General features: G+C 42.7%; 1 protein-coding gene across 2 annotated transcripts in view; it reads left to right on the forward strand.

Moving 5' to 3' along the window:
- LRRC1 (leucine rich repeat containing 1) overlaps positions 1–16,065 on the forward strand; it is a 116,908-nt gene that overhangs the window by 78,048 nt on the left and 22,795 nt on the right. Inside the window, exons 12-14 of one of the 2 annotated variants that reach the window (XM_081944030.1) lie at positions 1,248–1,420; positions 3,273–3,406; positions 8,975–10,163. In XM_081944030.1, the coding sequence (XP_081800156.1) occupies positions 1,248–1,420; positions 3,273–3,406; positions 8,975–9,133 (466 nt within the window). In that variant the 3' untranslated portion in view covers positions 9,134–10,163. Of the gene's footprint in view, positions 1–1,247; positions 1,421–3,272; positions 3,407–8,974; positions 10,164–16,065 lie in introns of those variants that run through there. The other variant, XM_081944029.1, reaches the window with a different exon arrangement.

Below are 16,065 nucleotides of genomic sequence, written 5' to 3' on the forward strand. Positions count from 1 at the left end.
TCAATTTAAAAACAACAACACAAAACCTTGTCTAGTCTACAGCTCTAGCATTTTGTGGTATTCTAGCCTCCAAGTATTAACCAATTTAATATTTAGCATTAGCAATAGCATTTAGACTTATATATCGCCCCATAGTGCTTTATAACACACTTTGGGTGGTTTACAATGCATATTGCCCCAACAAACTGGGTCCTCATTTTACCAACTTCAGAATGATGGAAGGCTCAAGGTCAATCTTGAGTCCCATCAGGATCAAACTCTAGGCTGTAGGCCGAGTTTGCCTGCAATACTGTACTTTAACCACTGCACCACCTGGGTTTAGCTTTTGACATCAGCTAAGTGGGTCTAGGTGTTGTGACAACAACTACTTGGAGGTCTCTACATTGAAATAGATAAAACATAGCAGTATCCAGATGATCTGGATGGAGTTTGGAAAACTTAAGAATGGTTGAATTTGCTTAGTACTTAGAGGGGCATTTTTTTACAAATGCCATGGCCCTAGATGAGATTAGAAAGTTGGGGAGGAAGAAATCCCAGGAGAAAACAAAGGCAAAGCTCTTCTCTTCTGCCAAGAGAACTTCACTGATATGACCATATAGTGGCCAGGAATTGAGCTTGACTAGAGGGAGTCTTTGCCTTTTGATTGTGATAGATAGTGAAATTTTCTGCTGTTATAAGGATAGGATAAGCGTTAGTCATTGGGCTTGAAGCAGTTCAGTTCTTTGCATCTGCACTGTTTGGGTCTAACCAAACAGCACTTAATACATAATTTTACTATTTTCTATCCTCCACTAATTCAAATTCTTGGAATAACAATGTACAAAATGCATGAAATATGAATTGGGGGACAATTAAGGGGTAGAAAATAATCCTGCATTTAAAGAAATACAATGTTTGGTGCTAAACAATGTGATATGTAAATGCCAAGTTCTTTCCTGGGCACACAGTATGTTTTTTATTTATTCTGAACAATGTGGTACAACTGTATTTAACTTGGAACACCTGATACCTTACAGACTTTAGCATCATTATGTAGCTAAATTTCTATGGCACTGCAAGGGGGATATCTATTGTGTATATTATAACCTGGACCTTGAAATATGTCCTCTTTTCTTTTCAAAGGGGGATAGTGGGCTATTTTCTTTGTAGCACAAACAAAAAATACTCTGCAAACGTCTTTAATGCTTTGCTTTGTTATGTGTAGTTGGATAAGAAAACTTAAACCAATCCCTTGTTTTCTCTGCTAGGTTGATACATCTTCCCATGTCGCTGACTAGCTTGAAACTGAAAGCTTTGTGGTTGTCTGATAACCAGTCACAGCCTTTGCTTACCTTCCAGACAGATACAGACCCTGAAATGGGAGAAAAAATCTTAACATGTGTTTTGCTTCCTCAAATGCCTTCTGAGCCTAGTTGCCAAGGTAAGCATTTTTTTGAGATCATGGGAAACAAAGATGGGTTTCGGCTGCTTAAGGGTGGGGGGGGGGGGGAAATCAGCCCCTTTGATAACAAGTAGCCCCTTTGATAACAAGTAGTGTGGACATATGTAAAACTTTTTAAATGTACCAATTATGAAAGGTGCTAATGTTGTGGAAAATATTAGGTATAATTACATAGTATTGAAGAGGCCAACAAGTAAAGAGGAGGTTCTTTTATTAAAGGAACAAAGGCCTCAGATCTCTCCTACTTCCCTTAAGCAAGAGTAAGAATATATTTTCTTCATTATATTCTTTGTTCTTTGTTTGTTAACATCAAACTGGTAAATCACTTGGTTTTGAAGAAATGAGATGTATATCTATCAAACACCCCTAAACCCCTTTCCATTGTCCTACATTCCACATACAGGTGACATTTTACTACTACTACTACTACTACTACTACTACTAATAATAATAATAATAATAATAATAATAATAATAATAATAATAATAATAATAATAATAATAATAGAATACAGAATATAGGATTGTAAGGGACCTTGTAGGACTTCTAGTCCAACCTCTGCTTAAGTAGGAGAACCTATACCAGTGATGGCAAACCCATGGCATGCGTGCCACAGGTGGCACTCAGAGCCATTTGTTAGGGCACGCGAGGCGGTGCCCTGTCAGCTACAGCTGATTTCGGCCTTCTTTTCAGGCCGTTTTTTGCCCTCCGGAGGCTTCCTTGAGCGTGAAAAACCACCCCTATGGGCAAACCAGAAGTTCAGGAATGGCTCCAGAGGGTGAAAAACGGCCTACGGTCAAACCGAAAGTCCGTTCCCAAATTTCTGGTTTGCCCGTAGGGCTGGTTTTTCACCCTCCGGAGGCTTGCTTGAGCATGAAAAACCAGCCCTATGGGCAAACCGAAAGTTCAGGAATGGCTCCGGGAGGCGAAAACCGGCCCTATGGTCAAACTGGAAGTCTGTTCCTGGAGTTCCAGTTTGCCCGTAGGGCCGGTTTTTCGCCCTTTGGAGGCTTCAGGGAAGCTCCTGAAGCCTCTGGAGGGCCTCCAGGGGGGTGGGGAGGCTGTTTTCGCTCTCCCCAGGCTCCTAGAAAGCCTCTGGGGCCTGGGGAGGATGAAAAAAAGTGCCCATGGACAACCCCCCTGCACTCCCATCTTACGTTCCCTTCTTTGGCATGCGAGCCAAAAAAAGTTAGTCATCACTGACCTATACCATTCTGGACAAATGGCTGTCCAGTTATTCCACTGATTAATTGTTCTCAGTGCCAGGAAATTTCTGCTGAGTTCTAGTTGGGATTTCTCTTTAATGAGCATCCACCCATTGCTTCTTGTCCTACCGCCAGGTCCTTTGGAGAATATGTTCTCTGTGACTGTCCCTCAAGTATTGGTACAGCTAACATGTCACACCTAGTCCTTTCTTTGTTAGACATACTTAGTTCCCTCAATTGTTCATCATATGGTTTAGCCTCCATCTTTTAATGTTTCAGTATTTAAAATATATATGCTATTAACTCCCTATGAATTTGGATGGTTAATGAATTTTAACCATTTCCTACACTGAACATATGCATAATTGGAACAAAAGAAAATGGAGCTTATTAACATGCAAAGGCATGTTTTTTATTTCACTAAAAATAAGTTTCACAAAACAAAAGGTTACTAAACATGGAGAGTTTAGGCAATGAAAAATAATCTAATAGACTTGGCATCTCAAGTGAATGTTGAATGTTATTTTCAGATAGCTTTCAATAAAATCATAGCATCCAAGCTTGAATACACAGTGACATTAACATCTGTGACATACACATCTACTGTCTCTACTTGTCATAACAGATAACCTTCCCCGGTGTGGCGCATTGGAGAACTTGGTAAATGAAATGTCAGATGAAACGTGGAATGAACGGGCAGTAAACAGAGTCAGTGCAATTCGCTTTTTAGATGATGAAAAAGATGAAGAAGACAATGAGGTGAGTTTTCTCAGGAAGCAGATGCAAAATTATGGATGCTGGAATAGTAGGCTGATAATAGTCTTGGAATAATGTTCACAGCAGCAGTAGACTGCATGACATACAATTTGTGATCCCAATCTTAAACACATGACTTTGTGCTAGTTTTCTCTTCTTTTTGCTTCTTTGATGAAGAGGTGGACCTGATTTTTCCTAAAGCGAAAAGAGAGGTGAGAATTCTTATGAAAGGTGCAAAGTTTTGTGTTTTAGGCAATGACCTCTGGGAGATTTCCAGTGGTCTATTGGCTACCATCACCACCACCATTCCATCCACCTCTCTGCTGTCCCTTCCATTGTCCCTCCTTCATTTCATAACAATTTGCCCTGATGCCTGGAACCTTTGATCTACCAGGAAGAATTTGGTATCCTGTTCAAATGAAGGCGAGTGTTGCGGGAACATCTGTCACTGTTCTTATGAGACCTCAGTTGAAACACATACAATGCACACTCACATTCAGAGTTGTTCTGAAGGAAGCTCAAATGTCAAGCAGTAACCAATCATGCTTCCAAATTGTAACTGGGTGATAGAAGAGTTTCTTTGGCATACAGACGTAAGATATTCTTGGGTCTAAACCCAAGCCAAAACTTTGGCTTAGCTTGTTGTGTGAGCCAGGCTTTATGGTTTATAAATTGTAACATATGTAGCTCGATAATGGGAGTCCAATGGTTAAGAAAACAATTTAGCATAATGTATAAACCAAGCTAACATCTGAAATGAAGTGTAGAATGAGCCTAAAATAAATTTAAATACACATAGGGAAAGAATGTTCCTGCTTTGAAAATTCACCATATTTTCAGTTAAAGAGATATGATTTTCAAAATCAAAAAAAAAAATCAAAATTTTATTTGATTAGCCGCAACCCTCTCCCGAAGGACTCGGGGCGGCGTACAGTCAAAAAGATAAAATACACATAGGACACACATACATACGAAAAAACAAGGACAATTACATTTGTGCATGGAGGAGAGTAGACCTGCAAGTGAAAGACAATAAACACAGCTAAAAACACAGTTAAAACACAGTTTAAAATCCCCTAAATAAAATTGCTGAATTAAAAACCCCTCAGGAGCGTAACGAAGTTATGGTTGGGCCAGGCCAGATATTTGAAAAAGGTGGGTCTTGAGCTTAACACGGAAGGAGCGGAGGTCTGTAGTGGTCCTAATATCCGGGGGGAGGTCATTCCACAGGGCTGGGCCCGCCACAGAGAAGGCTCTGCTCCTAGGCGCCGCCCCATGACATTGTCTAGTGGACGGCACCTGGAGAAGTCCCTCTCTGTGCGAGCGAATAGGTCGTAGGGATGTATGGGGCAGAATACGGTCCCGGAGGTAACTAGGTCCTGAGCCATGGAGCGCTTTAAAGATCATAATCAAAACCTTGAAACGCACTCGATAGACCACAGGAAGCCAGTGCAGCTCGCGCAGGTGTGGTGTCACATGGGAGTACCTGGTGCTCCCCATAATCACCCGCGCGGCCGCATTCTGGACCAACTGTAGTCTCCGAGTGCATTTCAAGGGAAGCCCCATGTAGAGAGCGTTACAGTAGTCCAGGCGAGACGTCACCAGCGCATGGGTGACTGTGCGTAGAGCGTCCCTGTCCAATAGGGGGCGCAATTGGCGCACCAGGCGAACCTGATGGAACGCCCCCCTGGCCACAGCTGTCACATGTTCATCCATGGACAGCTTGGCATCCAGGAGGACGCCCAAATTGCGCGCCCGCTCCACGGGGGCAAGTTGAATGCCCCCAATGGCCAGAGATGGAATTATCTGGTTGAACCGGGGAGCCGGAACCCACAGCCACTCCGTCTTGGAAGGGTTGAGCCTGAGTCGGTTGTCATCCATCCAGACCCGTACGGCTTCCACACACCGGGACATCACTTCGACGGCCTCGTTGGGGTGGTTCGGGGTGGAAATGTACAGCTGAGTATCATCAGCGTACAGGTGGTATCCCACCCCAAAACCACGGATGATCTCACCCAGCGGCTTCATGTATGTGTTGAACAGGAGTGGCGAGAGGACCGACCCCTGTGGCACCCCACAGATGAGGGGGCTTAGGGTCGACCTCTGCTCTCCTGCCAACACACCTTGCGTCCTGCCGGAGAGGTAGGAGCCGAACCACCGCAAGACGGTGCCCCGGATCCCCAACCCCTCCAGTCGGTGCAACAGGATACCATGGTCGATGGTATCAAAAGCCGCCGAGAGGTCTAATAGGACCAGGATAGAGGAACAGCCCCTATCTCTGGCCCTCCAGAGATCGTCTACCAACGCGACCAAGGCCGTCTCAGTGCTGTGCCCAGGGCGAAAGCCGGACTGGCGCGGGTCTAGATAATCATTCTCCTCCAGATGTCGTGGAAACTGAGAAGCCACCACACTCTCCACAACCTTCGCCAAAAAGGGAAGGTTGGAGACAGGACGATAATTGACCAGCTCCATAGGGTCCAGGGAAGGCTTCTTGAGCAAGGGTCTCACCACCGCCTCTTTCAAGGCGGCCGGGAGAGACCCCTCACCCAACGAAGCGTTCACTAGGTCCAGGAGCCAGTCGCGTGTAACCTCCCAGGATGCCAGTACAAGCCAGGAGGGACACGGGTCCAACAAACATGTGGTAGGTCGCAGTCGCCCACGCAATCTGTCCAAATCCTCGATGACAACCAAGTCAAACTCCTCCCAAAAAGGTTTCTCAAGACTCGCCACTGGCGTCTCGACTGGGCCACTGAAGGGGACCCAATCCTTCCGGATTTGAGCGACTTTATCCTGCAGGTATTTCCCAAACTCCTCTGCCCTGCCCTGTAAAGGGGCCTCCCGTGGCCTCTGAAACAGAAGGGAGCGGGACACCCGAAACAGGGCGGCAGGGCGGTTCTCTGCGGATGCAATGAGAGCGGCACAATATTGACGTTTGGCCGTTCTCAATGCCACTAGGTACGTCCTTAAATGGGCTCGTACCAGTGCTCGGTCAAATTCGGATCGGGAGGATCTCCAACGACTCTCTAGGCATCTCTTGCGGCACTTCATCACCCTTAGCTCCTCGGTAAACCAAGGGGCCAGGGTGGATCATTGCCGCCGGAGAGGCCGCAAAGGCGCCACCCGGTTCAAGGCCCCGGTAGTCGCATTATTCCACGCGGTCACCAGGTCCTCTACCCGGGGGCGGGTCAGGGCTGCAGGAGGTGGCCCAAGCTCCATCTGGAACCTGTCTGGTTCCATCAAGCGCCTGGGGCGGAACCATCTAGTGTTCTCCGGTTCCGCCTCCCCGCGGCGAGGAGTAGCACCAGGGAAGTCAAGACGGAGGAGTGAGTGATCTGACCATGACAGAGGAGTGATGGTTAAATTCACTCCTCCCAGATCACTCAACCACTGGCGAGAGACAAAGACAAGGTCCAAGGTGTGACCTCCCTCGTGTGTCGGGCCCTGAATCATTTGAGTCAGGTCCATGGCTATCATGGAAGCCATGAACTCCCGAGCCCCCTCTGATGCTTCTCCCACCGACGGCAGGTTAAAATCCCCCATCACTAAAAGTTTGGGGGTCTCAACCGCCACCGATTTTAATTTTATAATTGATTAAAAATCAAAAATTAGTCTACACATACTTACCCTGATTAATTAATCTTTGAAAAATTAAAAGTAAAATACAAAACAGAAGAACAAAACAAACAAAACAACAAACATTCAATCCTGAAACAATAAAAAAGAAAAAATGTTTTTCTTTTTTATATTTTATTTTTTATGATAAAACAATAAATAATAAAAAAGGAAAATTAATTGTTTAAAACAATTTATGCCTACTTCAGTCTTCACCCCTAATCAATAAGGCTGATTAAAAATGTGCATTTTCATATAAATACTATTTTCTTATCAATCCATGTTGCTAGAATTTATTAATTTAATTTCATTAAAACTTGCCAAAATTTTAATAAAAAAAACTTGCCAAAATTTTAAGTACCATATAGATTAACACCATGTTTAGAGTTTATGAAATATATTAGCAATATATTATTAACACTAAGCTGTATGGACCTCATGTGTACAGTAACATACAACTTGCAACAATCTTTGTTGTTTGTATAATTATAGCAAGTGGTTGCTGAAATCACATAATAATTTCAGGGCAAATTTAACTTGCATTATAAAAAGACTATTAATGGTAGAAAAGATATTCCATAATGGGTGGTTTTCTTTTAAACATTGATAAAAATATAATATTTGCTACCATATAATGTTGTGGGTCACTGAAAATTATTTTGTATTCCAGTAGTCTCAGAGATATTACAGCAATCTAAGGTTGTTTTCTTATCTTTTGGTTACATAAGTACAGTGGCTTACGATGGTATTACAGTATAATTCTTGTATGCTTGTAGATCTGACTATTCACATATGAGAATTTGAAACTATGGGTACTGACATTTCTGGTTTATTTCCCAGACTCCATGTTACAGAGTTCTGAAGAGCAGATCTATCTTGAAATATTGTACATAGCATCTTAAGTATATATCCACAACATTTATATGCACATCACTTCTTCAGATATAAATATCCTTGGCATAATTGCCAGATTAAGCATGAATAGAACTGAATAATCCTCTATAATTTCTGGAGATAAATCATACAGAGATCTCAAGTTATTGTTAAAAGAGCCCAAATAAAATAATCAGAATATCAAATTGTGCTCCCTTCTGATGACTAGTAATGCTTTACAATGGGATAACGTGCTGTTGGAGGATGTTATTAAAAAACCACAGTTTTCTTCTTCTCTTCATATACTTTTCTGGAGCATCAGATTCCTATATTATGGCATAAATCTCTTTTTGAAACTTTTATATTTCAAATCACTTTTTTGTGGCAGAATCTGTTGTTCAAGTAAAGAAGTTTTCTATTTCTTCTTGGTGAGATATGAATATTATTTGGAAAACAGCATAGGTAACTGTATGAAATCCATATGCTAGGAAAAAAGCTGTAGCAATACTGTCATCTTTATAAATACTTAAACTGGGAATAGTGAACTCAGTGACAGCAACTAATCAAGACATTTAATCTAAGAACAATTAAGTTAATATTAATCCCAATAACCAGTGGTGATAACAAGTTAGTCCTGTGTATTTGTATGATAGAAGTTCATGAAATTAGTAGATGAGAAAGCAACACTTCAGCTTTTTGTTTACTAAGTTTGTGCAGCCCATCAGATTTGACATGGCAAAGGTCCTCTGAGCTTGCTTTGATATTCATGTTGAATCTGTAGGCAACTCCTTAAACACCACATGTCCTTTCCAGCTGCTTAAAGGAATTGCAGACAGGTGCCTCACAAACACCTTTGCAGACTCCAAGGCACCTTTGCTGGATGTTTTCTCTGTAAAACATTTCTTCTTATTTCTCTCCCCGGCTATTACAGCATGAAAATGGTGATTGCTTATGTTTCTATTTCACAATACACTTAGCTAATAAATCTTTTAGCTGTTAAAACTTGAAAAGCCATTGTAATGAATAGAGAAATACAGTTTTAAGAAGGAGACACAAGGAATCATTTACTCCACTGTTTGTTTTTAGCGGACACTCCTAAGGCGAGCCACTCCACACCCTGGGGAATTAAAGAACATGAAAAAGACAGTGGAGAATTTACGGAATGATCTGAATGCTGCTAAAGGACTGGATTCAAACAAAAATGAGGTCAATAATGCCAATGACAGAGTGACCACTTCTGTGTAGAGCCTCACATCCTCCAGGTTGTTGCTCCTGTGTCTTCTCTCCACTGTCGAAACATTTACTGTTGCATCCTGGAAATGCCATCCATTCAACCCTCCTCATATGTCTTTGAACGGAGATCCAACTCATCTTGTCCTTGTGTCATTTCTTGGGAAGGTGCTTCTCGGTGGAAGAAAAGTGCCTGACTTCATTCCAAGCATTTGAACGTAGCACAAGTGCATTGAGCAAAGTGTCATGTCTCCCATTTGTCTGTCAGTGACTTTCCACTGTTGTCATTTCCATAAATGTTAAGCTGTTGGTTTCTGGGTTTTTGGATAAGGGAAATACACTATTATAGAACCTTGTCAGTTTTTACTAAGATATTCTCCTCAAATCCCTTCATGGCTGAATTATTTATATGGCTGTTTGACTTATGAAAAGAACTAGTTCTATGGAGAAGTTATATTTTTATCTCCTGGGCAGCTCAGATGATGTACATTTTATAATTTTGTATAGGAGTTTCGTAACAAAAAACAAATATGTTTTTAAAAGAAAATTTTAAAAAAGTAGATTTTGCTATTTCTATTGGATTAATTCCAAAGATGTACATGATTTTCCTATTGCATTTGCCTTAATGCAGCCTAAATCAAGCTAAACAGAAAATGTAATGAGATCAGTTAAAACCAGGGTGCCTCTTTCAATGTGTTATCTTGCAAATAATTAACTTTTACTCTTCTTTACAAAAGTTGTTAAGGGCATCTTTTTTCTACTGTTGTGATGATGCTAGATCCTCAAACTCTGCCTTCCTTATGATATGATTCATCGACAATTATGAAAAATATATTTGGCTGCCAAAGCATTGCAGTCAGTAGAATTTCAATACCCATCTTTAACTATACCATCTGTAAACAGGTTTTAAAAAATGAACAAAATACACAGCAACTAGTGCCTTTGTTGTGGAAACAAATGTTATCTGCTATACAGACATGCTATTCTCAAACATTTGAAGGTTTTATAGATACATAAGACCTAATAAATACCTTAAGAAACATAATGGCTCAATAACTCTCATTTTACTAGGAAAATTTTTTTTTGGATGTTGATTCATTTGAGTTTCAATGAACCAAAGCTCTTGGTTAACTCCTATGTTATAAAGTTTATAATCATGGCTCAAATTTGTTTTGAAATGTAAGCAACAAGTTCCTAGGGAAGCTAGGAATTTGTTGCTTACATTTAACTGACTAGATGCTGACATTTTCAGGCTTAAATAGAATCAATGTTCTCTATAAAGTTATTTTCCATTTTCTAATAACTCAGAAAAAGAATGAATAAGTTGACAATTTAGTTTATGACTGTATTTTGGTTCATATCTTGGTTGTGACATGTGAATACTGGCTTACTATTGAATTACTGAATTGGCTAAAAAAAAAAAAGGAAAAATCCACAAGCAACTGAATGGCTTTTGTGAACCTTCTATGCAGTTCCCAATACACTAAAACTCTCGATAGTATACTTGCAAAAGATTACAAAATATGATCTAATTCTCAAACTCCTATTTAATAGGTGAATATTCATCAATATACGGAGTGTATCTGGAAAGAGTGTGTGTGTGTGTGTGTGTGTGTGTGTGTGTGTGTGTATTTGAGTGTGTATGTATGTATTTGAGTGTGTATGTATGTGAATGTGGTACTTGGGTGTAATGTTAATTTTGGGAAAATGAACAGAAAAATCCCAATAACTGAATTTGGCTGCAAGTTTTTTCCTCCCCTCTTCTTTAATTTCCTCACTATAAAAGAAGTACCATCAAATTGCCTAAGGGAAACCAAAATGCATTTTTTTCCTGTAGAGGTTTCTGTCTATAAAACATTGTGAGACCAGTAGGGATGAATTTAAAACATTTAGATGAATTATTTATTTATTTATTTTATTTATTTACTGAGCGCTTATAGACCGCCCCCTCTCCCGAAAGGGACTCGGGGTGGTGTACAGTCCATATCGGAAATACATCATATAAATAACTATAAAATTAAGCAATTAAAATTATTAAATAGATAAATAGATACGAAGGAGGATAAAAAGGTTTAACTGTACAGCTGAGTAAATAGTTTTAAACCTCTACAAATATCCCATAAAATCAAATTTAAAAAACAATTCCCTAAAATACCAGTTAATATGTTTGCCAGGAGGTAGCAGTTATGATTATGCCAGGCCAGCCAATCGGAACAGGTGTGTCTTCAATTTTTGCCGGAAGGAGCGGAAGTCGGTGATGGTTCTAATGTCGGGGGGGAGGTCATTCCAGAGGGTTGGGCCCATCACAGAGAAGGCCCTACTCCTTGGCGCCGCCCGTTGGCATTGCCTAGTGGACGGCACCCGGAGAAGTCCCTCCCTGTGAGAGCGAATTGGCCGCAGGGATATGTGTGTGGAGAGATGCGATCCCGCAGGTAGCTAGGTCCCGAGCCATGGAGCGCTTTAAAGATGGTAATCAAAACCTTGAAACGCACCCGAAAAACCACAGGCAGCCAGTGCAGCTCGCGCAGGAGAGGTGTTACTTGGGAGTACCTAGTACTCCCCATGACAGCCCGCGCGGCTGCGTTCTGGACTAGCTGCAGTCTTCGGGCGCGTCCCAAGGGAAGTCCCATGTAGAGAGCATTGCAGTAGTCCAGGTGAGACGTCACCAGTGCATGAGTGACCGTGCGTAGGGCATCCCGGTCCAGAAGGGGGCGCAATTGGCGCACCAGGCGAACCTGGTGGAACACCCCCCTTGCCACCGCTGCCACATGGTCGTCCATTGACAGCCGGGCATCTAGGAGGACGCCCAAATTGCGCGCCCGTTCCACAGGGGGCAATTGTTCGCCCCCTATGGCCAGTGATGGAGTCAGCTGGCTGAACCGAGGTGCCGGTAGCCACAGCCACTCAGTCTTGGAGGGGTTGAGTTTGAGTCTGTTGTCCCCCATCCAGACCCCGACGGCTTCCAAACATCGGGACATCACTTCGACAGCCTCGTTGGGGTGGTTTGGGGTTGAGATGTACAGCTGAGTATCATCAGCGTACAGATGATATTCAACCCCAAAACCACGGATGATCTCGCCCAGTGGATTCACATATGCGTTGAACAGGAGGGGCGAGAGGACCAACCCCTGCGGCACCCCACAAGTGAGTGGCCTCAGGGTCGACCTCTGCCCCCCTGTCAACACACATTGCGTCCGGTCGGAGAGGTAGGAGCCGAACCACCGCAAAACGGTGCCTCCAACTCCCATCCCCTCCAGCCGGCGCAATAGGATACCATGGTCGATGGTATCAAAAGCCGCTGAGAGGTCTAATAGGACCAGGATAGAGGAACAACCTCTATCTCTGGCCCTCCAGAGATCATCAACCAACGCGACCAAGGCTGTCTCTGTGCTGTGCCCGGGTCGGAAGCCGGACTGGCGTGGGTCTAGATATTCGGATTCATCAAAGTGTCGCGGAAACTGCTGTGCCACCACATTCTCAACAACCTTCTCTAAAAAGGGAAGGTTGGAGACTGGACGATAATTAGCTAGCTCCGTTGGGTCAAGCGAAGGCCTCTTGAGTAAGGGCCTCACCACCCGCCTCTTTCAAGGCAGTTGGTAAGGATCCCTCACCCAACGAGGCGTTCACCAGGCCCAGAAGCCAGCCTTGTGTCACCTCCAAGGATGCCAGTACCAGCCAGGAGGGACACGGGTCCATTGAACATGTGGTGGGTCACAGCCGTCCACGCAACCCGTCCAAATCCTCGGGGGCAACAGAGTCAAACTCCTCCCAGAATGGTCTCACAAGACTCACCGTTGACGGCTCGCCCGGTCCACTGGAGGGGGCCCATCCGCTCCGGATCTGAGCGACTTTGTCCTGCAGATATTCCCCAAACTCCTCTGCTCTTCCCTGCAAGGGTGCCCCCCGCGTCCTCTGCGACAAGAGGGAGCGGGTCACCCTAAACAGGGCGGCAGGGCGGTTATCCGCGGACGCAATAAGAGCGGCACAATTAAAAATATACTTACCAAGACAACTATAAACAGGTCTGCATATGCTTAGTGCTCCATATGTTCTTGAGCAGAAGCATCTCTTGATGTTTTAAAAGCTTGCTAAAAATACTTGCGACTTCCCTGTTAATACATATGAATCATAGAAAGCAGTTTTTTCTTCATACTTTGCTGATTTTAATGAGACTAAAACCCATGAACGCACAACTTTGAGTTGTGTGATCGGTTTCTTTATTTGAATGGACTCCTGTGAGGTCATCCTCAAAAACACAAATTTAAATAAATGGTCAAGGCAGATAAAAGTGAAATGGGGCATCATTTAAAAGTTTTAAGAAAAGGACATAACTGGGCTAGAACCAAGTGGCCCGAAGAACATGACTATAAACCAATTTACATGTTGCACTTGGTTTGCTTATAACCACTACCTGATATCAAAAGTTAGCTTCTCAACACTTGAAAGCAAGACAACGCACAGCAAGTTTATTCCCCATTCTCTATCTCCTCACTTCCACCACCATTATGGCTAAATATCTATGGAGTGCTTCAGTCTTTCAGGCAGTGGTGGGATTCAAATAATTTAACAACCAGTTCTCTGCACTAATGATTTTTTCCAACAACCAGTTCACCAAACTGCTCATAAGCGTAATAACTGGTTCTCCCGAAGTGGTGCAAACTGGCTGAATCCCACCACTGCTTTCAGGTCATGGTTGTCCCAAAGGTGCATCTTTGGGACACCATTATGGCTATTCTTCATTGTTCAGGAAAGGCATTTTGGAAGTTACAAGAAGGAGATGAAAACTTGCCTTCTGGGAAGTTGTGCATAAAGTATAAATCATGCTCATTGGGTTTGAAATATGTGAATTGTATCCCTGAAGAATCAGTAAGATAGTTCGCTATTTGATTCACCGAAAGGTTAATTAGTGATTAAATACGAACTTTTCTTTCTTGGGATGGATATACAGGTACTCTTCAATTTATGAACCATAATTAGGAATGAAATTTCCATTGCTAATTGATGTAGTCATTAAGTGAATCACATTGTCATTAAGCAAATCCCAGGTTTTTTTCCCACTGACTTTGCTTGTCGGAATCCCCTGGGAAGATCACTAATGGAGATTATGTGGCTCTGGGATGCTGCAACCATAATGAATATAGGTAGTCAAAATTGAGCCCAAAATTTATGTTGCTAAGTGAGACAGTTGTTAAGTGAATTTTACCCCATTGTATGATCTTTGGCACAGTTGTTAAGTGATCACTGCAATTGTTAAGTTAGTAACATGTTTGTTAAGTGATAATCTTTTGCCACTTTCTGACAAACTTTGCTTGTCAGAAGGTCGCGAAAAGGATCCCATAACCCCAGGGCACTCTCACACACACATTTTTGTGACTCAGGAGATCTAGATCAGACTTTCCAAAGTTGAGGTGCATCCTTGGGGAAGTGCAGAGTTGATTTAGTTGCGTTGTTTTCATTGTTCATTTGTGTTCATTGTGGTGTTTGGATTTGTAAGGGATATGTGTACAATAATATTACACTAAAGGGAGACTTGATGGCAGAAAGTTTAGGGATCCCTAGTTTAGAAACCATATTTTTTAAAAAAAAGAATTAAGTGCTAAGCCTTAAAGGTTTTTTTTTAAATTTTGCTTACCTTTGGCTTAGTATAATCCATACTTAAATCGGGCAATACAAATTGTAGTTATGTCTGATATATTCAGATCATAGCTCCCACTATTATTTTTGAAAGTACTAGGGTGTTAGTATTATTTATTTGGTAAATTTATATTGTCACCCATCATAGAGATCAGTGGTGGGTCCCTATTGGTTCAGACCGAACTGGTAATGGTTTGGCAGCCTGGGTAACTGGAACCGGCAGCAACCCAGGCCTGCCACACCCCCAAACTGGTTCTCCAGATGACAGCGCCATCTTGTTTTTTCTTCTGCGCATGCGCAGAGCAATTTATATTGCACTGTACATGCGTGCATCAAGTGCGCACACACGCAGGGCACGCCCCTAAGCAAACTGGCAGTAATGACTGCCAGAACCCACCTCTGATAGACATGGGTGTATGACCCTTAGTTGTGTACAAACTTAAAACACAAAACAGTATAATATACATTTCCTGATAACCTTGCCCCAGACTATGGATGGCCTCACCCAGTGGCTTCATGTAGCTGAATCCAGGGGCACCTCACAATGTAGGGGTCAAGGATGTGACTTCTTGCTTCTGAGTGACACTTCGGTGGAACCAACCATGAAGGAAGGAGAACAGTGCTGTCCACCCGCAATTCTCACAGCCACTCCAGAATGTCCTTCTATAGTCAATGGTGCCAAAGGTCTCCATCAGGCAGTGGTGTATTAACCATTAAGCAGACTAAACACAAGCTTAGGGCACCAGGCCCAAAGGTGACACCACAAGTTGAGAAAGAAAAACAAACAATGAAGATTTGTACAGTATGTATAAAGGAGGGGCACCAAGATTTGTCAGTGCTTAGGGCATGAGTGAGCCTTAATCCGCCACTGCCATCAGGTCAAATAGAGCAAGGATGGATGCATTACCCCCCATGCTGCTCTTGCCAGAGGTCATCTAAAAGCATCACCAGTGCTGTTTTAATCCCACATCCAGGCCTGAAAACCCATTGAAAGGGTCCAGGATAACACGTTTCATTCATGATCCACTAAAACTGCTGAATCGCTACCTTTCTCAATAATACTGGACATAGGACTCACATAAACAGTTCCAGATGGCTGCAAAATGTCTTCCTGTTTGTAACATGTTTACTCATACTCTTAAATCAGGCGTGTCTAACCTGCAGTCCACAGGCTGCATGCAGCTCTGGACAGCTGGGAATGCGGTCCAACAGGATTGTAAACTTTTAAAACTTATTTACACCCACACCCACGTGTGCACACACCCCTCTACACACTCCTCTTTGCGGTTGGACATGCCTGCTCTTAATATTCT

The sequence above is a fragment of the Natrix helvetica genome (assembly GCF_964273705.1).
Source record: "Natrix helvetica genome assembly, chromosome: 2".
Lineage (NCBI taxonomy): Eukaryota > Metazoa > Chordata > Lepidosauria > Squamata > Natricidae > Natrix > Natrix helvetica.